The sequence below is a fragment of the Acanthochromis polyacanthus genome, chromosome 16 (genome assembly GCF_021347895.1).
Source record: "Acanthochromis polyacanthus isolate Apoly-LR-REF ecotype Palm Island chromosome 16, KAUST_Apoly_ChrSc, whole genome shotgun sequence".
Classification (NCBI taxonomy): domain Eukaryota; kingdom Metazoa; phylum Chordata; class Actinopteri; family Pomacentridae; genus Acanthochromis; species Acanthochromis polyacanthus.
In genome coordinates, this window is record NC_067128.1 from 9,955,736 (window position 1) to 9,983,715 (window position 27,980).

Genomic DNA, 27,980 nt, shown 5'->3' on the forward strand with positions numbered 1-27,980 from the left:
TGTCAAACTCGACGCGTTGTGATTGGTCGCATTCCGAGAACAGGAAGTGTCGCTCAGTAGTAAGGGCTTAACATGGGTAGCTGCGTTAAGTAGTATGTGGCTGATATAAATGAAGGCTTTTGCAGCTCGTCTTTAAACGTGGGTGTTTTGTGCAATCGGTAACTGTTTTTTTTAAAGCCGATGAGCTGCGTCTCGGGCAAACATTGCGCCGCCTGCTGCGTCTTTTGTGTGCAAAACTAGCTTGTTAGCTGTACGTCATTTCAGCCCTCTGCTAGCTTAGCTTTGCATTGGAATTTGTTAGCTTGTCTGACAGCCACAGAAGCTAAAATTAACCGAGTTGGTGTCCAAAGAGAATTAGGTTCCGTTCATCGTGTCTGTGTGGGTTTATTTCTGCTGCTCATCACAGTGTGTCTCCTCTTGAACTGGATGTTTGGCGGCAGGAGGAGTAGTAGCAGCTGCAGCTAGCACACTGTTAGCTTGTCAACAGCAACAATAACAACAATGGGTTATAAAAGGTGTTTGAAGACGAGAAGGACGTTTTGTTTTCTCACCATCCTCCTCATAGTCTTCATTAAAGGATCAACAGCTGGTGAGTATGAAATGAAACAGTCCTTCCTGTCTATAACAGCCTTCCTGAAGACCTGAGGGCAACACAGAGTGGAGATATTTTGAAAAGCAAACTCAAGACCTACCTAATTAGCCGGACTTTCAATAGATTTTTATTTATTTATTAATATTACCACTACTGTTTTTATTTTTATATTTTCTTCAGTTTGATTTGTTTGATTATTTGTCATATTTTTAAGAGTTAGACTTATAACCTACCGTGTTAGCATTGCTTTTAATTGATTTTACTATTATTGATATGACTACTGTTTATGTTGTTATTTATTTTTTACCAATTTTATTCATTTATCTGACTATCTGGGTTTTTACATTTTATTTATTATTATTTATTTATTGAGATTTTTTTTAGGTTTGAATTATTTTATTTATTTGTTTGTCTGTTTTCAAAAGCAAGCATAGGACCAACTTTATAGTCTGGATTTCAATTTTATTTATTTATTTATTTATTATTATTATTATTATTATTTATAGTAGTAATATTAATACAATTAATAGTATGATCATTGTTGGCCTCCCTACCTTCAGTCTGGCTCTTTAAAGATTTTATTTACTAGTTTATTGTTGTCGTTAATAGCTTATTCTTGAATCTGTTATTTTGTTATTCGCAAGGAAATTTAATCATAGCGTGGAAATTTATTGCACTGTAAAGAGAAGACGGGGAAATAAAGAGCCGCAAAAATAAAGTGCAGTCTAATAAGTTAAAATGTTGTCGTTGTATCACTGACGAATAGCTGCACTAGGAGCAACTTGTTAAACTGAAGCAAGCAGCTGTTTCTGTTCAGCTTTGTCTTTGTCAACATAACAACGCTTCGCTATTATTACTTTTCAGATGAAGAGCAGCACCGGAATGACGGAGCACAGTTAAAGGTGAGATATTTAGTATTAATTTCAAACTCTGAGGAAGGTGGATTGATGCACTCCATCAGCTCAGGCAAAAGTTGATTGTTTCACCCTGTGTGCCAGTTTAGAGTTTTATCTGCTTAAATGATGCGTCGACACTGCAGCAGGGATAGATTATTATAAGTACATCCAATCTTTTGCCTAAAGTCTGTTTTAAAAATTACCTCTGTGTTGACCAGATGCTTTGGTGCACTTTAGGAGAAACTACTTAATGACACTTTAAACTGTCAATATAAAAGCCCAATCTATATTCATCAGATACTCTGACCCGCTCCCACAGATATTCCTCTGTTTTGAATTACAGACAGTACCTTTCCTTAGGTACTGTGTCATTTCCATCGAAGTTTTTCTTTCATGAGACTAAGTATAAAGTGAGCAGGTAACAGTGTTGTAAGGTTTTCAAACGATAGAAATCACTGTTAATTTTACAAATCTGGTAAATCACTGAAGTATCGTAAGCTAGATACCATTGGCTTTTGCCTTATAGTGTTTTTCCAGTTTCAGAATAGGCTATTGGGGGTGACTAAGGATTACAGTCTCTGTGTTTGATCTGCTAAGTAATGGCAATGGCAGAAATCTCTGAATTTTCCATTTATTTTTGACTATTTGATAAACATAAATGTCTGTTATGTACAAGTAAATTAAACCTCAGTGAGCAAGACTTGCTAAAAATTTGAATTGCTGTTTTTATTCTCGTTTCTTATTTTGTCTGTGGGGATTCTCCTCTGTTCCTTTCAAGGAGGGCGCCTAAAGCTTCTCTATGCAAGAAAAACCCTGCTTATGCAAATATATTCAACTTATTCTAATATAATCTGTGGGTTCCCGCTTCCAGCTGCCCTTTTACAATAACTTCCTGTTTCTTCCTCCAGTCCTACCACGATCCAGACTCTGAGGACGAAGATGTTCGTCTGGCGACCGAAATCGCTGCATCTGCTTCAGTGACCTCCAGACATGAAGTTTCTCAGTCAGATGAGGAAAAGCAATCACCTGCTGAAGAACTGGAGGGAGAAGAAAAGGAGGACCTTCCTGACCAGCCTCCTCCTGTCGAAGAGAAACCTAAAGAAGGTAAGATTTGATTTTACATACAACACATCCAGGAAAAAGAGTCATAGGAGCACGTAATCTGTCCGGTAATTGAAGCCCTTAAGTGTGTCTTATAGTTGATTTTGAAGTATTAAATGTTGGAAATTTAGTTTATTTCTGGAGTTTGTTTTGCAAGATGGTGTCATTTCTGTCATTTGTAACAGGCTGACCTTTTAGTGCGGTGTTTCTGCTGACATTTAAATCCAGGGTTGTCTGATTGTTACATATGAAAAGTGAAAATTTGAGTTGAGGCAAACTAGCTTAAAATGATTTGAATGTCTGGTGTCAGAAAATCTAAAAAGTTGAGGTCCTCACGAGTTCTGGAAGTGAATACTGCAAGATTTCAGTGTGTTACGTGGCTGGAAATTTCAGCAATACATTCCAAGGACATCTCGGCTGGAACTTAAAAGCGTGGGAACTTTTTTACAAACAACAGCCGTAGCAGCCCTCTGAGCTGTAGCTGTCTGGCTGAGATTTTCACCTTGTCTTTAAAGAATGAGGACTTTCTCCTCTTGCCTTGTATGAGCTTTGTTCAGTCCTGACACGTTAACCTGTGTTTTTTTTTTTTTAAGTTTTGCTGACTCTGAGCGTGAAACTGTCTGTGGTTTCGCTGCCAGATTGGATAAACGGTGAAACCCCCTGAGAAATTAGCAGCGTCTTGCACCTGTGTCTCCTCTTGCATGCGGTTACATCATATTACTGCAGGATTGTTTGTAATTTTCCTTCTGGCTCTGTGCACAAGAGTAATACTGAGCCTGTATGAAGATTGACAATGATTAAAATGAACTTGCAAAGAAAATAAAATCACAGTTTACATGCAGACACAACATAGCTTTGGTGCTGTTGACTATAATAATCATAATAATGATGATAATAATGATACATTTTATTTGAATAGCGCTTTTTAGAACACTCAAAGACACTTTACATGTAATTATCTATGTTAATTCTATGTTTTTATTTTGTTTATTTCTTGCAGTTCCTATAGTAAACGGAGGAACAGCCCATGGAGAGCCCTGCTTCTTGCCCTTCCTCTTCCAGGGTAAACAGTACCTGGACTGTACCACTGACGGACGGGGGGACGGACGACTTTGGTGCGCCACAACCTACGACTATGACCAGGATAAGAAGTGGGGCTTCTGCGAGAGTAAGATTTCTCCTCAGTCCTTGCTATTTCTTTACACTTTTCCCAAAGAAAATGTGACAAACATAAGTGTACTAAAATTTAACGCCAAAATAATGATAAATGTAACATTCTGTTTGTAGCTCAAGACTACAAGTATGGGATCTAACTGTGTATTTTATGCAGAAATCTCATTTATCTGCCTAATAATGATACAGAAATTGTTAATTTGTAGAAAACTTGGTTAAAATTTCACATAAAAATGCAAAAAAAAAAGTGATAAATGTTATGATTTTGTTGTCCACTTGTTAACTCTCTGTACCCTAGGTAGTTTGTGAGCCTCATTTTTCCTCACTGTATGTTTCACTGCAATATATCTGTGGAAACAGCACAACCATGACTCGAAGGAGAGAGGATTTAGGACTGTCTTCTGTGTAGTTTGATTTTGTAATTTAGAATATCATAAATTATAAAATCAAAGTTAAATTTCTTTGATTGTTTCACAAAAATGAACTGGTATCAAGATGTGCCGGCAGATGTTGCCAAGACTGAAAAATAAGTGGAATTTTACTACTGACAGTTTCGGTTTGTTTCCATGCTTGTCTCCTCTCTCTGGTGTGTAAACATTGCCTGCAGTTCAGCCAGAAAGCAGAATTTTTTCACATTGGTCACAGCTGAGTCACTAGTGGCTTAAAAGTTACACCAAGGAGCACAGAATTTTTTTCTTTTTACAGAATCTGGTGCAAATTATGTATTTTTATGGAGCTTTTAAATTAGACATTTAAGATACAATGCTTTGGATGAAATATCTAACCTTAAAGCTTAGATTTGGTCTTTTTTTTTTTGCTTGAGACAATTTGATCAAGGACTGTCAGAAAGTTAAAAGCATCACGATGCTTTCTAATTCCAAAAGCAAACAAACTGTGCAGGCACCTTAAGGGCCAACAAAGGTGTAAAATTGATCATTGTAGCTTTTTTCCAGGTCTCGTAATGAAGCATCGAGCCCAGGCATCTTTTAAAAAATGAGGATTAACAAGGCTAAAAGTTAGCAGTAAGAAGCCAGCTTGTCGACACGCCGTTTTCTAACTAAGGCATTACTTGTAAAACTAAAATGTACAACTAAAGATGTAGCAGCGAGGCTTAGTGAAGTGAAGCTGGTTAACATACAATGATCTGCTACCTTCTGTTTAGCTTCAGTTAATATTTTGGGGCCGATGTAAACACATCACCTGCAGCACTTTTCGAGGTTAAATAGTCTTTTTATCCCCTGCCTCCACGAAGTGGCAAAGGGGGATATAGGTTTTGCCTCTGTCTGTCCGTCCGTCTGTCTGAGATGAAGGGGACAGCTTTTCTCGGAAACTATTACAGCTAGGATTACGAAATTTTGTGTGTAACTTCACACCATGGACACCTTGATCAAGTTCGAAAATGAGACCTGTGCGATAATATTTAACAGAGTTATGGCCCTTGATCACTATTTTGGATATAGACTCATAGACATCACATGTGGTGGGGGATATTGATGACCGTGTCATCTTGTTTAAAATGAAGCTGCGTGTTAAAGATCAAACAGTAAGACCAAAAACAAATGAAATTGCAGCCAAGAGAACATCTGAGCATCAACAACACCAACTCCAGAATGAATAGATGCTAATTTTGTTGCATAGTTTTAGTGATTTGCTACCAAAAAAACCTAAATTCCAAACTTATGTCCTGGTGGATCAGACAGCGATTCAACTTGTCTGGGACATCTAGAGGCTGGAGTGTACAAAATCATTTTTAAACCGCTTATCTTACAGGTGTGCTGTGTTTAAGTAATGCTAATAAAAGGCAGTAAAGGAGGTGGGACAGTATTTTTGGTTTCTGCACTGCAGCAAGAGCCTCAGCCAGCACATTAGAGGTTCAGAAATAGAAACAGAATTATCAGAGGGTCGATAAATCATTTCCTAACCAGATAGATTATTGTTTCCTCTTCTTAATAAAAATCTCTGTAAAAACTGAGCAGCGACTGAAACAGATGCAGCCTGAGAGCACATCTCGGTTTCATTTCCATAATTAGTTTTCTGCTCACCGCTGCCAACATTTTGAAACCCTTTATTTCCTCTAAATGTTCTTATTGGCATCTCCTCTCTTTGTACCAGCCGAGGATCAGGCGCAGCAGCGGCTGCAGGCTGAAGAGACCGAGGAACAGTATCAAACCATCCTACGAATGCTCAACACCACCACCAGGAAGGCTCAGAAAAAAGAGTGAGTCTTTTCCTTTGTTGTCAACCTGGTTTTGATCTCCAGTCTCGGAGAAAAGGTGCCTGTAAAAAATGTTTTGGATTTGCTGATGTAGCCTTGAGAATTAGCCTCGAGCCTTGAAATGCAAAAACGTGGAACCTAAGTGGCTGTTTTATCTCAGAAAAATGGAATTCAAGTGAAGATGGTGGCAGATCTTTGCTCCACAAGATCACACAAACGGAAAAAAGCATGTCTTGTTTCTTTTTAAGCTAAAACTTGCCCCTCTCAAACCTCTGGCATAAACATTCATCTTATCTCACCCAAATCTTCTTCTTTACCTTGCAGACAGTTTCTAATGTGGTTTTGGTTTTATTTGTGCTTTATAACCAGCTAGCAATCACATTTATTTGCTCCTTATTTGCTGTAGATGCCACAGTCCTGTTTGAATTCATTTTAATCTTTCATCTCTGCTTATTCAACCGGTTTCTCTCTTAGATTGTACGAGAAGCTGCTGAAAGTGGCGGTGAAAGGCCACCAGAAGGCCATGGAGAAGGTGGCGTACGCGATGCTGTTCGGAGACTACATGAACCAAAACATCACCAAGGCCAAGGAGATGTTCGAGAAGCTCGCCATCGAGGGCTCGCCGAAAGCTCAGATGGTAAAGACGTGAATAAAAGAAGTCCTGAAGTTGATTTTGAGCTGCCATCTTTTTGGCTATTTAGATTATTCTGGTATGCTTTGCTGAGTTGCTTCAATAACCGTGTACTTATTTCTCCAGAGTCAATAATGTTGATTATAATAAGTGGGTAATTTCTACTGAAAACAGTGAAAATATTGACAGATTAAAAATATCTTTGAATTTTGATTGATAAAAGGTCTATTTTAAATATCATGTAATCAAATTTGTGTCTAAATTCTAACAAAAAATAGTTTCTTTTGCAGGAAATCAATCATATTTTCTGCTGCATTGTAGAAAAATGCTACTTGAGGCAAATTTTGTAGAATTTCTGGATTGCAGGCACATTTTGTCCACCATATTTATCACTAGTTATAGTTATAATACTACTATACTCTAATACAGTTTGGGTTTTAACTTTATTCTTCTTGCAGCTGTTTGTCTTTGCTTTATATTTATACATTAATGGTTTAATATCGCATACATTTGCATCCGTAATATGTTTGTAGCGAAGTTTATCAGATTTTTCTTTTCTTTTTATTTTTATATCTGCATCTTCTGTTTATTTGTTTATTTTTTGGCTGTATTTTTTTAAAGGCCTCTACCTCCATGTAGCTCAGAGTTTCGGTAAAAGCTGACTTCAGTTTGTGCTTTTTTATTTCTCTACAGGCTCTTGGATTTCTGTATGCAGCAGGACTGGGAGTTAACTCGAGTCAAGCAAAGGTACTTTTTTTACTCACAGTAGAAACAAAAAGTTTTACAGTGAATTCATGTATTTTGAGGTTTTAAAAAGTGTAAAAGACAAAACTCATATAAACTTTCAAACAGAAATATTAAAGAGCCTTTAAAATGAATAAATATGCACATAAAATCTTTTTTAAAAGGGAAAATGCAACACAAATATCAAAGAAAGATACATCCCAATGTTCAGGTTCTGTTAGGTTTGTTTTCTGTTCTGTGTCTCTATAAATTACATGTAATGTTGTTTATCTGTCACATAATCTCTACGTTCTGTGTTTTCCAGGCTTTGGTTTACTACACTTTCAGTGCTCTGGGTGGAAACCTGGTGGCTCATATGATTCTGGTGAGTTGATTTATTTGTCCTTAAAGCAATGGTGCCCTCATGTTATTTCTTCAGGTATAAAATAAATATTAAAAATGACATTTTATTGTGTTTGTAGGGCTACAGATACTGGGGAGGTGTTGGAGTTCCCCAAAGCTGTGAGTCAGCGCTGACGCATTACAGACTGGTGTCTAATCACGGTAAGTCCAGTTTGGTAATATTATATTCTTATATTTGCTTTTTTTCCCCCACATTCTAACCCTCTTTTCCCTCTTTTCCCGCCTCCAGTGGCCAGCGATGTTTCCCTGACAGGAGGCTCAGCGGTGCAGAGGATCAGGCTGCTGGATGAGGTGGAGAACCCGGGTTCTGCCAGCGGGATGTTGGAGGAAGATCTCATCCAGTACTACCAGTTTCTAGCTGAGAAGGGAGACGTTCAAGCTCAGGTAAAACCAACAGCCGTGAATTTTTTCTCCTACCTGTTTACATTTTAGTATTAGGAGCTGATATGTTTCCACTTTCCACAGATATTTTGGAATCAGGAGGATGGACAAGCTTTAATATAGAACATAAATAATTGTAGATATCTGTATAGAAATAAATCTCCCTGGACTGCCTTTTGTAAAATGTGGTTGCTCTAAATCTGCTTAGTATAGTCAAGTGCATTGATTCCACACAGCATTTTGTTTTCAGGTATGATGTGTGTGCAGCAGTTTTTCTGTTTTCTATCTGCTTGATGTATTTATCAGCTGTCAATCCACATATAGTGAAAGTAAAGAGTCTGCTTTACCGTGTTTGTCAGAAATCTGACAGTTTTTCTGTTGTTATTGATCAATTAATACGTAAATATGTTTATTCTGCTTGAATAAATGAAACTCCAAATGGGAAAATTTGTTAAGGAAAAAACGCTTATGTGAATTTAAAATGAATGTATCTTTCCATTCTTAAGTCTTGTCATTGTGGTGCTGAATAAATCCTCTTTAAAAGCCACTAAACATTCATATATGCAGCAAAAACCCTTGAAGGGAACACAGCTTGAATTTAAAGCTCTGTATGATAAACAGATTTTTGACTTTACATGCAGATTTTTCCAGCCTGGTCACATTTACATAGCTGCAGAGTCTGTTATTGTTTGGATGTGAAATCTTAATCTGAAAGCTTGTTGTAGTTTTCATTTTAGGCCATGATTAAAACAGTCATTTTGATGTGAACTGGTCCTCTGTTTCCCCCGACAGGTGGGACTGGGTCAGCTGCACCTGCATGGAGGACGTGGAGTCGAACAGAACCACCAGGTAACATTTCTTCAAATTGTTTTCACTCACTGTATTTTTTTTTAGGTAGTTTTGCTCCAACTGATGTATTTCTGTCGTCCAACAGAGGGCATATGACTACTTCACCCAGGCTGCAAATGCAGGGAACACAAATGCCATGGCTTTCCTCGGCAAGGTGAGTGAGATGTGGATGATTTACTTCTTTTTTTTTTGTCATGTTTTCTTTCCCCCAAGCAGCTCGCCGAGTGTCTTTCCCTACAAAAGAGTGCAGTTTTCTTTGTGTTCCCGTTATGAATATGTATTCAGGAGACACAGTAGTTTAGTTGGAGAGCAGAGAAAATATCTAAATTGAATATGAAATAGTTTAAGTGTTATTTGCACAAAAAGAAGAAAAAAATAAAATGTATATAATATAGGAATTTCAGCGCCAGAGATTCACAGACCTCCTCTTGAGAAAATAAAAAAAAGGATTTTATTACAACACAATTATATGATACAAACAACCCCTAAATTAACAAATAAACCCAGAAAAAATAAAATATGCTGCCAGCGGAAGCATCACACCATAAAATTTATGAACTAGTAAGAAATCTGTTTAATGTAAAAGCTGCCAGAGGAGATTTCAGCTCCTCATTCACTGAATTCTGTCACTGAGGACCTCTAAATTTAGAAATGATTAAAAAAACACACATTTAAATTAATTAGCTTTTCTGCCTAGTTGAATATGAATGAGTGTCTGAAGATTAAACAAAAAAAATCATGGCTTTCCATGAATTCTTCCAAAGAGAGCGCTGCAGCCTTTTTATCCCCCGCCGGCCGTAGGCACGGAGGGGGATATTGGAGTGGGCACGTCCGTCCGTATGTCCGTACGTACGTACGTCCACATTTCGTTTCCGGAGCATATCTCAGAAACTACTTGAGGGATTTCATTCATATTGCACCCAGGCCATCTCTATATAGTATAGATGTGCCTTTTGGGGTGCATGACCTTGACCTGATTTTCAAGGTCATTGTGAGGCACTTCAAATATTTTTTGATTCTGTTTCTGGAGCATATGTCAGAAACTACCTGAAGGATTTCATGCATATTGCACCAATGCCACCTGTGCATAATGTAGATCTGCCTTTTTTGGTGTATGACCTTGACCTGATTGTTTTATTGCAGTGAAGATGTATCATTTTGTAGGTGTATCGTCCAGTATATATTATTATTTCTTGCACTTAGAGGCACTATATATAAGGCGGGGGATGTTTTAAGCGGAGCGTGTTTATTATATTTGAGGAGTTAGCTGAAGGTTTTTCATTCTTATGTGACCTTCTGTGCCTCAGATGTATTCAGAAGGCAGCGAGTTTCTGCCTCAGAACAATGAGACGGCGCTGCAGTACTTCAAGAAGGCTTCAGACTTGGTATGTAGCTGAAGCTGAGCTGGTTAATTTACATAATTCTCTTACTGTTATGTTAATATTATGTGTGTTAACACGTGGTACTCGTTTTTCGTTGTTTGTTCAGGGTAATCCAGTGGGACAGAGCGGCCTGGGCATGGCCTACCGGTATGGAAGAGGCGTCCCAGTCGTAAGAAACCTTTTATACTTATTACACACTTTTTTTTCTTTTTTTTAAATTATCGAGGCTGTAGCTGAACAAAAGAAATCTTGGTCGACTGAAATAGTAAAACTTATCATTAAAGGACACAGTGAGACGAGGTAACACCAGATGTGATAAAATAAGCTAGATAAATAAATAAAGTAAATGAAATAAAACGTTTTCTTTCATTTATTTCTCATACATTTATTTGGCTCTGTTTCTGTTGCTATCTCAGATTTTGAGGCTAGAAGTTTAAATGAAATGGAGTAAAATCAAAGTAGTTTGCTGTATGAAGCTTTTTTGCATTTTATACGTGTGCAGCCTTTTGAAAATGTATTTTCCATCTTCAGAACTACGAGCTGGCTCTGAAATACTTCCAGAAGGCAGCAGAGCAGGGCTGGGTGGACGGACAGCTGCAGCTGGGCACCATGTATTACAGTGAGTGTGGAGGGCTTAGTGTGTTTACTCACCTGTGAAATGAAGTGTGTGCTTTATATCTCTGTATCTTTACCTTCTTCGCATGTTAACATTTCTGTATTTCTTCCTCTTATTCCCCAGATGGCATCGGAGTGAAGCGTGACTACAAACAGGCGCTGAAATTCTTCAACCTGGCCTCACAGTCCGGTCACATCCTGGCCTTCTACAACCTGGCCCAGATGCACGCTACCGGTACCGGAGTGATGCGCTCCTGCCACACTGCAGTGGAGGTAAGCCAACATGAAGCTCATATTTCTAGTGAATTTTTAGTGAAACAACGAGACGTTTGAGTACACAGTGATCTTTATCCTAGTCACCTTCTATAGGTCTTGTGATGCAGTTAACAGACCTTAGAAGTGGTTAGAATTAGGGATAGAATATTTATCAGCCTGGCCGATATTTGCCGTTTGTCCGATTATTGGTATTTAAATTAGCTGATTATTGATGGATTAAATGCTCTGCTCCATTTCTGATGCAGCCTCTCTGTCTGTTGTCACTCTGTGGTCTCAGAAGAAACTGAACAAGAACCACGAGCTCAAACCAGGAAATTAGCTTCTCTCGCAGTGGCTAATGCTATGCTAACGGCTAGTGACTAAGTTAGAAGGCAAACTGTGATTAATGATGCTATAAAATATGAACCTTTGTGGCCAATAAAAATGATAGAGCAGAGAAAGACTGTGAAAATAAAGAAGAGACAAAGTGATTAATCTCAGTTGAGAGCGTCCTAATTTAAGCACTCCTGTTTCTATTTTACACATTCAGTTATAATAATCCGTATTAATAAAGAAGACTTGTTAGGAATGAGAGATTATCTATTATCACATGCAGTTAAAACATTACATTTAATGTTTATTGTTTCCAAATATCAGTTATCAACTTTTCTTGATCTCCAATAATTGGTATTGTTTGATCCTTTGATATAATCACTTAATTGAGTGTCTGAATCTCGTTTGCAGCTTTTTAAGAATGTGTGTGAACGCGGTCGCTGGTCGGAGCGTCTGATGACTGCGTACAGCAGCTTTAAGGAAGGCGAGATGGACGCCGCTCTGATTCAGTATCTGCTGCTGGCCGAACAGGGATACGAGGTGGCTCAGAGCAACGTGGCCTTCGTTCTGGACCAGAGTAAGGACAACTTAACACTCAGTCGTTCTGGAAGGAAGTTTATTTGTACCACCTGCAGTAGAGAAATGTAAATATTTGTGTTGTTTTTATGCTAGAAGGTGCAAAGATCTTCAGCGAGAATGAGACGTATCCTCGAGCTTTGCTGCACTGGACGAGAGCTGCAGCTCAAGGTCGGTCTAGATACGTGTATATATACACTCTTTTCTTTATTCATTTCATGAGAAAAAAGTAACATAAGATGACAAACATCCCACTTGTGAATCTACAACTGCACAAGCCATAAAATCCCCCAAAAAAGAGCCTATAATAAAAGTAAAGTATATTTGGCTGCTGAAACCTGCAGACCCTCCCCTCCCCCCATCCATATGAACAGTTGGTGTGCTCTTCTAATGTGCTGCCAGTTTTAAATGCTCTGCAGATGCTACACAAATCAGAGATGATGTGACACGTATTACTCACTGCTTAGCTGCAGCTGCTCTGCCTGGCGGTGTTGGCTGAAGCTGTGGGTATGGATACGGTAAATACTAAGACTCCGGCTGCGTTTGTGGTCCAATCTGTGACACCATCGATGATTCTGACTGTGTTCACCAAGAAAGCATCATTGTGCCTCGCAGGGGGATTAATCAGAGATCAGGAATAGTCAGCAGGCCGCTCACACACTGCTGCATGTAGGTGGTGTTACACCCTTTAGACAAATGTGTCAACCTTAACTACCAAAGCCATGGCAACAGTCCCAATCACAGATACAGCAGTCAGCCAGGGAGCTGCTGAATTAGCGCCACTGCAAGGTTACAGAGTAATGCCTGAGCAGCCACGGCTCAGAGACTCAGCTGCAGTCCACTTCACTGCATAATGCAGCATTTTAATACAGGTCAGCCTTCCTCTATCAATCAGAGGGAATGCAAAGCACTGTGAGGTAATGCAAAATGTATCAGAGGGCATTCCAAAAGTCCTTTACGACTCTGCTAATGCAACACCAAATGTTTGCAGAGAGTTATACTGTGTGTGGGATTGTCCTTCTAAGGTTACACCGTGGCGAGGATAAAGCTCGGGGACTACCACTTCTACGGCTACGGGACAGATGTGGACTATGAGACAGCTGTGATCCACTACAGACTGGCGTCAGAGCAGCAGCACAGCGCCCAGGCCATGTTCAACCTGGGCTACATGCACGAGAAAGGCCTCGGCATCAAGCAGGCAAGTGCCGACTATCACTTTAACACTTAAACATCAACATTTGACTTATCTGCACTTTCATTTATGACTGTAGTTGATTATAAGAGAATTTTCCCTTTTGTTTCCTGCAGGACATACATTTAGCCAAGCGTTTCTATGACATGGCGGCTGAAGCCAGTCCCGATGCCCAGGTGCCAGTTTTCTTGGCGCTCTGCAAGCTGGGCCTGATTTACACTCTGCAGTACCTGCAGGATCTTAATGTAAGTGCTTCTTGCTAAGTTCTCCAGCTGGACCTCTGACAATTTGGCTTTGAAATAGTTATTGAAGTGAATATAGACATTTCTGGGAGATTCAAGCAGGCACCAATATGATAACAATTGAGAGTTGAACTCTCTAAACCCCCAACTTCACTTTTGAGAAAGAAAAATCACGCCATCTATCCCACAGAAACTGTAAATACAGAAGTAAAAGTTGTACTTTTTGATTGTCTTTGGAGGAATCATGTAGTATGTGCGATTTTGTTGGAGAAAAATAACCAAATCTAAGCCTAAAATCATGATATTTTATCAAAATCACTTTATTCTACGTGTCAAATTTAAAATATATTTTAAAAAAATCAGCATTTTCATGATCAAAACACGTGTAAAAATCTGCTTCATTAAAAAGCAAACTGATATGTAGGGATGTCTGAAATTATCGGCCCGATATTGGCATAAAAATGTAATATTGGTCAATATCATTATTGGGGTTTTTTTTGGCCTATCATGAAAACCAGTAAAATAATGCATCGATTTCGGTGGCATTTACCTGCTCACAGAGGGAGGGAGGAGGAGTGAGAACTGTTGTTTAGTTGAAGTAGTTTTCTTTTTGTGCACAGACGTTTACATTTAGAAAGTCTTGTAGCATTTAAGAATGCGTCCACTGGGGCATCACAGTAATTTATTCATGATGTGTTAATTCCACAGCATGAGATATGTGATGTTCCCTAAAATTACTTAAATAGCCCACAAATATCGGTATCGATTGATATCGGAATCGGAAATTCAGAGTTGGACAATATGGGACATCCCTACTCATATTCCTGTTATGTTTTGTGGTTTCCGTCAGCTGAAGGAGCTGATCTCTCAGGTGGACCTGGACCAGCTCCTGGGCCCAGAGTGGGACCTCTACCTCATGACAGTCATCGCCCTGCTGCTCGGCACCGTCATCGCCTACCGCCAGCGCCAACATCAAATCATAGTGCCACCTCGCCCTCCCGCCCCGGCCCCGGCGCCTCCTCCACGACCTCCTCAGGAGCAGCCGCCAGCCCCGGCAGAACCCCGGGACGAAACCCCGGCACCGGGCCGGGCTCCGGAGGAGGAAGAGCAGCAGTGAGGGAGCAGGAGAGGACAGACGAGAGGCTGAAACCCTCTCCACATGCTCAGATAGACTCGACCGACTGCCGAACTGCTCGGTCTTCTTCCTCCATCTGAAATGTGCTGGAAACTCGGCGGCGGGGGTGTTAACACTACAGAACAGTGTTGAGAGGATAAAACAGGCTTCGGACTTGTTAGTCTGTGACTCAGGATACTTCCAGAAGCCCCCATGTCCTCTCCATGGAAATAGTCTGCCAGATCAAAAGGCAGTTTGACTCATTAGCAAGATGGAATCTGATATGTGCTTTAGTTTCTTCTCACTCTCCCCCTTTCTGTTTTATTTTCTCCCTCAGTCGGGCTGCTTCAATCCTTAATTTTGTGCAGTATTTAGGAAAAAAAGCAGGAAAATGTGAACGAAAGTAATTTAATTTTCTAGAAGTCATGATTCTGCATGTTTTCTCTGATTTTTTTTTTTCCTTTTCTTCAGTTTAGGCACCTTTTTTTTCATTAACGAGTGAACAAATTTTCATTTTTGCTTTGCATTTTTTTTGCATCCATTTGTTTAGTTCAGCAGTGCTAAAATATACTGAAGCCATGTTCTGTCATCGTTTTCAGAGCAAGACACCAGAAAAGCAAGTCGATGTTTGTTTTTGTTCCTTAAAAGGGGTCGACCGAAACAAATTATTAGTAGTAAGGGGCAGTGAGAACTGATATTTGGAGTGAAAATGATCATTTTGGTGTCAAAATTAAGAATAACGCAAAATTTTGTTGACATATCTTTGTTTTTTTTTTTCATCTTTGTGGCTGCATTAGAGCCAAAGTAGCGCATTTTAAACCGATTTACTTGAACTGACGTCAGTAAAAACATACATGAAATTGGAAAAATGCTCATCTGATAATCAGTTGACCCCTCGTTTCTAACAAGTTGGGTAAAACTGAGCTGTAACAGAATCCCATATCCGTCTTGTATGGTGTGAAAATGGTAAAAGCAGCGATCATATGCTTTTAAAATTCATTGTAAAGAGCAAGTGAGCAAGAAAATTGACAGTGTGGTGAAAGAAAAGCGGAGGAGAGTCGGTTTTGAAGCTGCACTGTACATCAGTGTGCACTTTTTTTTAATTTCTAGTTCGATACTTCGCTGAATGGAGCGGCTTTAAAGATAGCAGCACCTCACACTGGATTGTTTCTACATTAGACGGCGTGTGGATAAGGGTTTTTTTTGTGTTACACAACTTCAGCTGTTGTGAGAATTTCCTCCCCCTCACCACCAAAACGCTGGAGATCTGCCTTCAGTTTTCAGCTCAGATGGCCACAAATCTGAGCCCTGAAACGGGGAAAGCAAACGAAGCCATGGCTCGGCCGCACAGTATTCATCCAGAGTACTTTTTTTTTTTTTTTTTCCTTTTTGCCACACTCAACCCCCATTTGTTCGGTTCCACAATATGTGTTTGTTGTAAGAATAGTCGAGAGTGTATCTGCCAGTACATCTGCATGAAGTGTCAAACAGGACATGTTTATTTGTAGGATGACTTTCCTGCGCTTAATCCCCCAAAAACTCACATTTGGTCCAAAAAAAAAAGAAAAAATGAAACACTGGTCAAGATTGTTGAAGCATTTTTACCATCGATACGAGTTTATAAAGAAATTAATAAATGCTATATGGATATTTAAGGGGTGTTTATTTGTATACTTGCGTGTTAAAGCTGCGTGTTGTGGTTATTTTTTGTGTTACTATGCAGCAGCTTTTCATTGGAGCTGCGGGTTGTCACTCAGACGCTCAGGGTGGGCGACACAAACCCGCAGAGCTGTAAAAAACCGAGCATCCCATTGTGCAGTCTGTAGGGGTGACCCATTGACCGGTTCCATGCGCACTACTATGGGGTGGCTTTGGATCGCCGTGGCAACGTGTGTGCTCGCGTCCCGCTCTGTCAAAGGTAAGTGCTGGAACAAGCAGGAGGGCAGATCACACGTGAGCCTGTATTTATTGTTCCGGCCGGCGCTGAAACAGGCCCCGAGTGTTTGTGCTTCATGTGATATTGTGAAATTGAAACCGAATGACCTTTTAATAGAGCAACACGCTCCCACCTGGAGCAAAGTAAACTACGGCTGAGGGCTTGTATTGTGTGCCAAGTGGTAAAAAGAAATTTTATTCAACCGATTAAAGATGATGATTTTAAAAAGGATGCTTCTTCTGTTAAAGGCAGCGACTGGTGGTGGGAATATGAGGAGGGGATACGACACTACAGCAAGGAGGCGCTCAATAAGGTACAAAAATATGTCATGAATCCAGTGTCATTGTCAACTTTGAGTTTAAGCTTATGGCACAATATTGAGAATATGTATCAATAGTTAACTTACCTGTAAGATTAAGAGGCAGGTTGCCGTGACGCTCCGCCGCCACATGGACCTGCAGGCATCCTGAGTATGTGCAGAACAAGCACAGCTATCAGGCTAAAGACAGAAAGCAAACCAGCAGAGTTCTGTCCGTGTTGAATTATGGAGATGTTTGATGCATGCATGCATCAGCTGGCGGCTCTGAAGTCTTTAGATGCTGACACATGAGGTTTTATTTATTTCTGAGGCCTGTAGTGTCCTTTCCAGCATTGAATATCACTGTACTGTTGCCTTTTAACTCTCGAAATTCCAAGAATTTCTTTTTTTATTTGCTCCTGTCACATTTTTCCTCACTGTGGGCTCATTTTTCACTGCGATATAAAGCCTTGCACCTTTATGGAAACAGAACAACCATGAAGAAGGAGAGAGAACTGAAAAATTATGTAAAAACTAAACACATAAAAAAAAACTTGTCCAAGTGCCCACATGTGTTAAACGTACTGGGGGGGGGGGAGGTGGCTTTACATACTATATACATTTAAATATTTGGAACTAGACAGATGTTTCACCATGCTGAATGTATCTTCCAACAGTGTATCTGCTTAGAACCAAGGGTTTTCAAAGGATGATTAATGTTTTTTTCATTAAATTTTGGACATTTAACATCATTTGTGGTCATTTTGTGTCTCGTATTGCTCATTTTATTGTGTTTTTGTCTCAGTTAAGTCATTTTACATGTTTTTGTGGTTGTTTTGTCTTCTTTTTGCTGATTTGTGTCTTGTTTTTGTCATTTAATGTCGGATTTTCTTCATTTTGTGTCAAGCTTTTGTGGTTTTGTGTTATAATATTTAGCTATTGCCATGTTTCCAGCCTCTACAAAAGTTTTCCCTTTACTCTGCTCATTAGCTGTAGAAAGATGATCACCATGCTGAATGTATCTTCCAATAACTTATTTGCTTAGAAACAAGAGTTTTCACAGGAGGATTATTTATTTTGGACATTTTATGTCATTTCGTGGTCATTTTTTTTGTCATTTTACATCTTTTTGTGGTTCTTACGTGTTTTAATCTTGCTGTTTCATGTATTGTTTTTATCATTTTATGTGAGGTTTCATTATTTTGTGTCTTGTTTTTGTCGTTTTGTGATGTTTTTCACCAAATATTACAATTTCAAGCTTATATTTGGTCATTCTTTTCCTCACAGACAATACATTTGACACATGATTTTTATCAAGAAAGTTGAAATTCCAACAGTGTTTTCAGTTTTTACCATTTTTGGATCCAATAAATGGTGTAATTTTGACAGCTTTTACAAAAAAGAAAATCTGATTGTCAAATCAGCTTGTTAGTTTAGAGGTTTAAGATAATTAATGTTGTCAAACACGTTAAACTGAATGATTGCACTGCAGGTTTTTTTTAATGAGCTTTGGAAGTCCAATTTTACTCAAAAAACACCTGCAATCTGTAATAACCTTCAGGAAAAGCTAATGATTAATTCATTTTTATTCCTTTAAGGTAATTTAGGTTTTTAATTTTGTCCTGTTTTGCCTCCAGTTTTTAAATTTTAACTGCTTTAATTGTCCTTAAGGGTTTTATTAATTTGCTTTGCTTTTTAATAATTTCAAGTTTTTTATTTTTTTTACCTGCATGTGATACTTTCTTATTTGGCTAAATTGTAAATGAGACCTTGAACAAGATACCAAAGGCAACAAATAAAGGCATAAACTAAATCTTATCGGTTCCTTCAGGGCTTTGAATCAAAACAAAAAAAAATAATGAATTTAGTTTGTTTTGATCTGACATTGACGCTTTTTTTCCTTATTATTAATTCAGGAGTTTCCAGAGAAAACTCGACCAGTGAGCTTTAAGCATCCAGAGTTTCTGTGTCCGGACATGAGTCCTTCTCCTTCTGTCCCGTCTTCAGGTCTGTCACCCAAAAACCTCAAAAATCCATCTGCTGTGCACAAACTCAGCTGGATTCAATCGATCTCCTCTTCTTTTTCTTTTCTCTCTCTGTGTCTTTGCTTTCACCTTGTGGTCCAGTGGAGTTTGTGAAGGCGGCTGATATCAAAGTCATCGCTGCTTTGGGGGATTCTCTGACAGTAGGTGTTGTTTCTGCAGAATATCTAAACATCAAAAAATTCTGCAGTTTGAAGATTCATTCATTCATTTTGCATTGTTGCTAAGTCCTGCTGAGAAGAAGGTGAAATGAGCTAAACGCGTAGACAAGGATGGAAAATTAAAGTCACGGTCACTGAATGTTGCAGCAGCTTTAGTGCAGCCACCTTAGTCACCATCACCGGTCTCTTTTTTTGTGCTTTTTTTGCAATGCAACAAGTCTCTGAAGTGTGAAAGTAAAATGTAAGGTGTTGAATGCTCAAACGCTGTGCTCTTCTTGTCAGACAGCCATCGGTGCGAACGCCACCACTGTCCTCGGGATTCCCATCGAGTTTCGCCACGTGTCCTGGAGGTACGACAGAGGAATGTTGTGAAACCAGATAATAATTTAGATTTGTGGCACTGTTGTCACAGAGTTCAAGAAGCTTCAGCAAAGAGAAAGAGTGTTTTGTAGTTCATCAGACAGAGATGCTCTACTGTGTGATTCTACAAACCGTGGGCTGGAAATAACCAGCAGGACTCCATCTGCACTTCTCAGTCATCTAAAGGCCACAATGCAGGTCGATAACTCAGATCTATTTAGCAACAAGAGAAGTGAAGTGAGCTCTGGAATTTCAAATCAACTGGAAGTCTAACAGGGAGCCATTTTACCACAGTGATTAGCAAAACTGATAAAATGTCATTTTTTTTAGCACTTTTCACTCGTGTTAATTCGTACAAATGTTCAGTTAGAGAGATCGATGCATAAATATGTTTCATTGATCCTGAGGAAAATTCATGCGTCCTTACATGACAAAATGTGCAAAAGTAAAGTTGATATAAAAAAAAAAAACTAGACTCACTACTAAATAACGTCTGATGATTTTATTCTTTTGATCTATTTTATAATCTTTTTTAATTTTATTTTATTTTGTGGTTGACATTTTATTTTGTCCATCTTTTTTTCTACTTACTTATTAATTTGTTTATATGTTTATTTATTTAATGTCTATTTTGTGCTTTTAGAGAGTGTGGTAATTTGCTGACTGTTGGACAAATTGCACCTCAAGGATATTTATTAAGAAATAATAGACAACAAATAATGAAATTATTATTTTTATAAATATCACCTTGGACCTTAAATTTAAATGAACATAAAGGTACTAACATTGATTTTTCTCTACTCGCAGCATCGGAGGTTACGGTACTTTTCAAGATGTCATTACTTTGGCAAGTAAGATGTCGCTGGTGATATCCCAGATATTTCTGAATGCTATTATTTCATACATAGACCAATATTTTGTCCTTAGTCATATCTTTTTGTCTGTTTTAGATCTTATAAAGTTATTCAATCCCAACGTGCTCGGCGCTGCTCCTGGGAAGACGGTTCACGGGATGCAGGCTCATATCAGTGAGACGGGCTTTAACCTGGCCGTTACCGGACACAACACCTTGTAAGACCTCGACATGTTTGCAGTGAAATTGTTTAAATTCAGATGCATCTTGAGTTAAACGCCTTCAGTTTGATGCAGCTGAGCTCCGTTTAGGCTTCGGGCGGCTTCCTTTCTGCTGACAAAACTGAACTCTGGTGCAGAAATGTTGAGCAGAAAGGCGTTGTTCTTTGTTTTCCAGCAACTTGCCCGGACAGACGAGACATCTCATTGACACTCTGAGAGCTTACGAGGTACAAGAAGCTTCACTTTCTCTGAAATCTCGCAACTCGGTGATGGCGGAGTGAACAGAGACGAGTTTTTGTGGATCAAACTTGCGTTTTCCTGCAGGGTCTGAACTTTGAGGAGGACTGGAAGCTTCTGACGATCCTCATGGGCATGAACGACATCTGTGATTACTGCAAAGACAAGGTTTGTCTTCTGTTTCTGCAGAATGTCGCCTGTTTACTTTCCTCTGATGAATCTTTCTGTTCTTTCCAGGCTCTTTTCTCGGTGGATAACTTCATTCACTACATGACTGTCTCTCTGGAAATGCTCATGAACGAGGTAAAGTAGGAGAATTTTCAGATTTATTATTTGCTCACAGCGAGGATTCAGAATTTCGCTGCAACGTGAATTTGAATTTTGTGCTTCAGGTTCCTCGTATGATCGTCAATGTGGTTCAGATTCTGCCCATGCAGACTCTGAGGGAGGTCCAGAAGCCAACACCGGGGTGTTTACTCCAAAGGTGGCACACTTTTTCACAACATTAACATTTAAAATAGACTCAAAAATATACTTTGATTGTTGTTTTCACAGTTTTTATACCCAAAATATGAGTATGAGCTTGGTTGCAGTTGGGTCATTGTACCTCAGTTCACCAGTTTTACATGCATTAAATGAATCTAATTGAACATTAAATGATTACTGCTTATCATGTTTCATAAAACCCTCTGAAGCACTATGAGTTGGAAAACAATGATTTTTCTTTTATCGTAGTAACAGTATTATATAACTCTTCCAGTTGGGACAGTATGCATGCTCAAGTACTGGCCAAAAATGCAAAAAACAATTTTTTTTCTCATAAAATATACTTCTCACTGGCACCATATGTTACATTTTTAAAGTTTCTATTGATGCCAAACACAGGGGGAAAAAACTGACTCTTATGGTCAAAAATTAAGGTTTTATAGTTGGTGGAATATCAGAGTAGACAGAAACACTGATGTTTTTTGATCAAATTTGCACCATCATATAACTGGTTTGTGTTGTTCTATCAAAGCAGGGTTGTACCATTAAAGAGCAGATGTATATATTAGTGAACCTGCAAACTTTCAGGACTCCTGCTACATTATTTCCCCAGTTATGGCACACATATTGGTGCAAAGAAAAGGATGCAAAAACATCACCTTCTTTAAGGATATTTAACTCAAAAGCTAATGTTACCTCTGAACCGAGATTTTACACATGATCAACAACATGATCAAAATTCAACACTTTGAATGAAAATCTGTCAAAATGAAGATGGTCAGGTGAGCAGCATTCGGTGAATTAAGGTGGAATGACCCAATGTAAAACTTTAGCTTAAAAAAACTCCAGTACACATGCACTGAAAATTAGGTTAAATCAACAGAAATGTCGTTTAAGTATTTAAAAAAAAATACTGTTTACTGGATTTCTGATAGGACATTTTATATATTGCACAAAAAAGGTTTAAAAATGTTTTTGTCACATTTTTCTTACTAAATGACAGCACAAATTTCAGTAACCATATTGTTTTCTTCGCCTCCATAGCTTAAGTGTGACAATGTGATGAGAATCCTGTAACTGGACTGTGGTTAATGCTTCAAACCTTGTTTTTTTTTAACCCTTCTTTCTTTTTTACCTGCTCTGATTCAGGTCCTTCTGTTCGTGCCTCATTGAGCCGGTACCCAGATCTCCTGAACTGAGGGAACTGGTGGAGGTTAATCTGGAGTTCCAGGTGCTGCTTTTTTTGTGTGTGTATTTTAATTATAATGGAAGACGGTTCTTTAAGGTGTTGCATTGTCATGTATTCTGCAAGATGAAAACTCTCTTTTATCTCCAAAAACATATTCTTTACGTCAACACTACATATTGTATATAATGTGTATTTTCTTGGGCTGGTATTGCTGCATTTAAACCAGCAGGGCAGAACTTTTGTCTCCCCCTTCTGGCAGTGAGAGTAATTACAGGAACATTTTTGACGCCTGCTTCTGGCTAATGTCTCACCATCAGTCCCTGCTTACTTGAAAGGTTCCTCGAGGAACCTTTAACAGCTCAATTCAGGGAATGTGTTGCTGGAGAAACCGTTTTTTTTGTGTCATACTTTACACCTGCATTTACACTTTATTTTACTCATTTAATTTTTAAAACTTACTTTGCATTGCAGTATTTGCACATGTGTATAATGTAAAATAGGAAGACTGAGAGAATTTAGTGCTTTTATTTTGGACTAATGTACAATAAGTAGGAATGTTTGATATTGGCTTTTTTGCCGATATGCTGATATTGTCCAACTCTCAATTTCCGATTCTGATATCAAGCGATACTGCTGCCGATACAGATATATGTGGGCTGTTTAACTCATTTATAATTCCAAACCTCAGACGTATTGTTAGTCAGACACAGCAAGCTTGTTCCTGCACTCACACTTGTTTATACGTTTCACAACGCAGTTTGATTCAATTCAATTCAATTCAATTTTATTTATATAGCGTCAATTACAGTCAAATCGTCTCAAGACGCTTTACAGAACCCATATGCCTGACCCCCAGAGCAAGCCCAAAGGCGACAGTGGCAAGGAAAAACACCCTTTTAACAGGGAAGAAACCTCGAGCAGAACCCGGCTCAAATAGGGGGGACCCATCTGCCTGCTGGCCGGGCGGGTTAGTTTGATGATGTCATCATTTGTGCGCCGGTACATGCCGGTGAAATCCAGGCATTATTTTATCGGTTTTCAAGATAGGCAAAAAAAAACAAAAACGATATTGACTGATATTACATTTTTATGCCAATATCAGGTGGCCGATATTTTCGGAAATAACTTATTATTTTCATCACTCAAAATAACAAAAACACAGTAAGAAATTATTTTAAGTGTTACTCTTTTTAGCAGCAGTATTAGAGGTGTTACTAAATGAAAGTTTCATCCACCAATCAGTCAATCAGAAGTTTTTATACACAGCACCTTTAAATGACATGCAGCACTGAGGGCTTCACGGAAAAATGCTATAAATGAAGGACTTAAAATCACAAGAATTGAGGAAATAATACTGGAACCACTAGATGAAAGTAAATAAGAATGGTTTTGTATATTTGGGTTAAATTGTTATTTTGTCTGAGTTTCTGCTGACAGATGTGTGTGTAAATGGACCATTTGCTCAAATATTTAAAAAAAACTATTTTTTTTACGATGTTTTGGGTTAAAAATGATAATATCAATAGAAAGAAGAGGAATTAGTTTGAAATGGAACCTTAAACTCTACAAAACATCCCTGAGGTGTCTTTTTGAAGGCTTCCTTGAGGCTCCATTTTGACCTCAAAGGTTTCCTCGATGCTCTTCTACTTCTGACACTAAATTCATTCAAGTTTCTCAGTGAAATTTGTATTTTTGTTGTTGTTACAAATCAGAAAATTGTCAAATGAAGTTATTTTCCTCCACAGAAACGTCTGGAGCAGCTGCTGCACAGCGACCGCTTCTTCAGGGACAACTTCGCCGTCGTCCTTCAGCCTTTTCTGAAACATGCCGACCCTCCTCGGCTCCAGGTAATTTATCTACTACAGAGGAAACCAGCGTGAATCATGAGGATCCCTGCTGTGGGAGCTGGAGACTCAAGGCTGAGATTCTACTGACTAACACATTCCACCGGTGATTGTGTTTTGTGTCTCTGAGCAGAACGGGAAGATCGATATGACCTTCTTCACTCACGACTGCTTCCACTTCACCATGAAGGGCCACGAGGAGCTGGCCAAGGGCCTCTGGAACAACATGGTGAGCAATGAGGGCATAAAAGTTAAAGCCACAGCATATTAAAGGCTAACGGGTGAGTCACAGGGTGTTATTGTGCAAAAGGTGACATCTGACTCACAAAAGAATGAAATGTAATGACTAATAGGATAGAAAAAGGTGTAAAATGGTAGTATTATTCCAGTTCTACCTGCTAGAAGTGACTTTTTTTAATTCACTTAGTCTAATTTCACTTAACAGCAAAAACAATGAATATTTCTTCATTTCTGTGTGTCTCAGTTTCAGCCTGAAGGAGGGAAGATGATTGTGAACAGTTTCTCTGATCCCATCGGACTCATCTGTCCACCGATGGTAAAACAGTTTTACTTATTTTTATGAAGATCAAGAAATGGTCAAATCCTTTATTTTAGTATGAAAACCAGTATAGCAAAGTAAAAATACCCCATTCCAAATATGGAAAATTCTACTTAAATAGAAGTCCACAGCTGCAAAATATAAAATACTGTTATATTCTATTAAAGAGCCCCTTTGATTCCTTTTTGGCTCTTCGTTTTCTTCAATTATCTTCAAGCATGGTAACGAAATTCTAATGCACAAAAAATATAAATATGACCCGTGAATGTGGAGAATATGGGCTTTGTTCAAATGACTGAATTTGCTCTATGTTGTTTTAAGTCATGCAACATTTTTTCACTAATGTGACCACACGTATGTGGTTGACTGTCATGTATGTAAAACTGCATGTTAAAGCTACACTCTAGGATTCAAGTTAATGTCCGAGGCAGAAGCTAAAATGGAGCATTTGAGCAGAAATGCTGCTGCAGTGTATGAAATAACAAAAGTAACGTGCTTTTTCAACATTAAAGCATGTACTTGTACTTCCTCTTCACTCCTAATGGAGCATAGGGCCTCAACAGTAGCTCTCCACTTCCCCCAGTCTCTGGCTTTCCTCTTGGCTTCCTCCCAAGACAGGCCGATGGTCTTCAGCTCCTCAATGACGGTTCGTCTCTATGTCTGCTTTGGGCGCCCACGCTTCCTCTTGCCTTGAGGGTTCCATTCAAGTGCCTGCCTGGTGACATTTGCAGGTTCCTTCCTCAGCGTGTGGCCGACCCATCGCCACTTTCTCCTCCTGATCTGGACAGCCATAGGCTCTTGGTTGGCCCTCGTCCACAGGTCGGTGTTTGACACTCTGTCGAACCACTTGACGTTGAGGATCTGCCGGAGACACTTGTGATGAAGGTCTGGATCCTTTTGGAGCTTCTGTTGATGACCCTCCACGTTTCAGAGCCATACATGCCCTAGCAAGTGCAACCTTGTCATGGTTAGGGGGCTTGCGTGTCTCTGTGACCCAGAGAGCTATGCTGACGGGAGATTCGTCTCCTGGTAGGGACACCAATGCCAGCCAGATCGAAGGGTAGAGACCAGACTAAGAGCATTCAAAGCGGTTAGATCGAGCTTGTCAGTCGTGGTAGACAATCCATCTAGGAGTAGGGATCCTCCGAAATTAATGCTCCTCTGGCCCTCCAGGTTGGGGGTTGTGCGATGGGTTAACACCTCATCTATGGAAAAAAGAATCTGTTACAGAAACCAACAACAGTATTAAAGCATGTAAACATATTCTAATATACCTTTAAAATCCTAATATAAACCTGTAAATGTGCAGAATATGGGCTCTTTAACATGTTTTTCTTTAACAGATGGAGCTGTCTGAAGATTTTAAAATCAAACTACATGAAAATGTTGTGCAGTGGTGCATAAATGACGTGTCTTTTATGATAATCGCTCATTACCTGCATCTGTTTCTTCTGCAGGAACATCCGTACATCTTCACCCGACCGATTGCGGCCAAATCCAAGCAGCCTAAACCTCAGTCCGACTCTCAAACCATCTTCCTGCTGCTCATCGTGGGTTTTGCTCATCTTGGATTCATGTAGCTTTTACAGCAGGTGATACGAAAACTAAGACCTACTCTGCAACTTTGACTGTCTGAGACCCCAACATGGAGGAACTGACTGCAGTTAAAGTGACAGTGACAACATGGCTGCTGCACTTTAGCAGAAAGTTTCATATTTATCTTCTGGGATTTAATTACGTTTCCCTCCACACTGGCAGCAACGAGACGATCCTTTGTGTTCCAGGGATTCAGGCTAATGGCAAACACCGAATGTATTTTTAATGCAACTCTGCTGCTTTATGCAAACTGCACTTGTTGTAATTAGCCGAGGATGAAGATCACATTTATACATTCATACATAAAATATTAAAGTACTCACACTTTGCCCAAGCTCAGTGGATGTTTGTTCAACCACCAGTGTTTTCTTGTGTAGCCTGAGGAACTATTCAGGTCCCTTTACTCAAGTAAAACTACTAATTTAAAGTAGGCTGTAGAAATAGGAGCAGTCCGACTTAAAGGCATTATGGAAGATGGTTTTTTTTTTGTTTAATTTGTCTGATTCACATAAAATGAATATACTGACCTTTAGTGGACTTGTATGTATGGTTTTTAAAAAAAATAACTGTGGACAAGGCAGGACCTGAAAAACATCAGCGAATCAACGCGCTCGGACCGAGGCGTTTGGTTTGCTCCCTTTCCTGTCAATCAAAAATCTTCCGGCTCAGGCCTAGTTACGTAGATTACGTACGCCTTGGACTTACGTGTTTTGTGTATGTGTTGCTTTGGTATAGCTTCGTAGTTAGCTGGCGACTTGTTTTGCTCATCTTTTTTTACATAATGGCAGATAAAGATCCAGGGGGACCCAGCCGTAAAAGACAACTTCACGAGTGCTACGCAAGTTTCTGGAGGGGGGCGTTTCTTCGTAAATGTTAAGAGGGGGGAGGTTAGAGAGGGGTGAGGGAGAGGTTGTATGTGTGCATGCGCATGCTACGTTCAAAGTCGTAGGAAATTAAATCTCCTCTAATGCCTTTAAGTAAAAGTATGTTGAGGCAATCAGAAAAATGGACTTCAAGTGTTAAAAGTAAAACTAGTTAGTGTAGAAAAAAAGTCCCTTGTGAATGTTATACTGTTAGATATAATAGTATGACATAATGTATTCATGTAAAAGCAGGATTTTATTGGTGAAGTTGGTTGAACTTGAACTGTTAACTGCAACTAAAGACCATTTTCATTCTGGATCAATCTGCTGATCAATCAAATGATTGTGTCATTTGTTTAAAAAATGTAAATAGTGAGATATACTATCAAAACTTTTTGTCCAACCAACAGGACAAACCTCTAAAATATTTTAAATGCACTCAAGTTATTAAAATGATTAAAAGGAAAAGCAGCAGATCTTCATATTTGTAAAACCAGAATCATAATTTTTTTTGACACGAAATGATTATCAAAAAAGTTGGCCATTTACCTATTAATTATAGTTTTATAAGCTGTCAGGTGGTTTCTTTAAACATAATTGTGTAAAATGTACTCAGTGTGAAAAGTAAAGGTGCAGAAAATA

At 39.0% G+C, this 27,980-nt stretch overlaps 2 protein-coding genes across 3 annotated transcripts; both read left to right on the top strand.

Moving 5' to 3' along the window:
* The first annotated feature begins 21 nt into the window (after positions 1–21).
* Positions 22–16,348, top strand: sel1l (SEL1L adaptor subunit of ERAD E3 ubiquitin ligase). Its single transcript, XM_022190450.2, has 21 exons — positions 22–589; positions 1,457–1,494; positions 2,397–2,592; positions 3,590–3,757; positions 5,875–5,980; positions 6,452–6,614; positions 7,302–7,355; positions 7,657–7,716; positions 7,814–7,895; positions 7,984–8,138; positions 8,928–8,984; positions 9,070–9,138; positions 10,292–10,369; positions 10,473–10,535; positions 10,898–10,985; positions 11,106–11,254; positions 11,981–12,146; positions 12,242–12,316; positions 13,171–13,343; positions 13,454–13,582; positions 14,430–16,348. The coding sequence occupies exons 1-21, from the start codon at positions 502–504 to the stop codon at positions 14,694–14,696; spliced, it is 2,424 nt and encodes an 807-aa protein (XP_022046142.1). The 5' UTR covers positions 22–501; the 3' UTR covers positions 14,697–16,348.
* Positions 16,188–27,980, top strand: si:dkey-177p2.18 (phospholipase B1, membrane-associated). 2 transcript variants are annotated; one of them, XM_022190451.2, is made up of 16 exons: positions 16,188–16,611; positions 16,878–16,942; positions 18,844–18,934; positions 19,054–19,112; positions 19,413–19,480; positions 20,298–20,341; positions 20,441–20,561; positions 20,740–20,791; positions 20,889–20,969; positions 21,039–21,104; positions 21,194–21,285; positions 22,437–22,518; positions 24,222–24,323; positions 24,454–24,549; positions 24,805–24,876; positions 26,337–27,980. In XM_022190451.2, the coding sequence occupies exons 1-16, from the start codon at positions 16,188–16,190 to the stop codon at positions 26,457–26,459; spliced, it is 1,638 nt and encodes a 545-aa protein (XP_022046143.2). In that variant the 3' UTR covers positions 26,460–27,980. The 2 variants fall into 2 exon arrangements, with proteins under 2 accessions (XP_022046143.2, XP_051816832.1); XM_051960872.1 differs by having other exon boundaries at positions 20,889–21,104.

Bases quoted from the DNA above. Each gene is read 5' to 3' on its own strand.
- sel1l (XM_022190450.2), top strand. From the start codon at position 502: ATGGGTTATAAAAGGTGTTTGAAGACGAGAAGGACGTTTTGTTTTCTC. The intron at 5,981-6,451 runs GTGAGTCTTTTC...TTTCTCTCTTAG, and splicing joins AGGAAGGCTCAGAAAAAAGA to ATTGTACGAGAAGCTGCTGA. The intron at 13,583-14,429 runs GTAAGTGCTTCT...GGTTTCCGTCAG, and splicing joins AGTACCTGCAGGATCTTAAT to CTGAAGGAGCTGATCTCTCA.
- si:dkey-177p2.18 (XM_051960872.1), top strand. From the start codon at position 16,188: ATGTTTATTTGTAGGATGACTTTCCTGCGCTTAATCCCCCAAAAACTC. The intron at 19,481-20,297 runs GTACGACAGAGG...CTCTACTCGCAG, and splicing joins TTTCGCCACGTGTCCTGGAG to CATCGGAGGTTACGGTACTT. The intron at 20,342-20,440 runs GTAAGATGTCGC...TGTCTGTTTTAG, and splicing joins AGATGTCATTACTTTGGCAA to ATCTTATAAAGTTATTCAAT.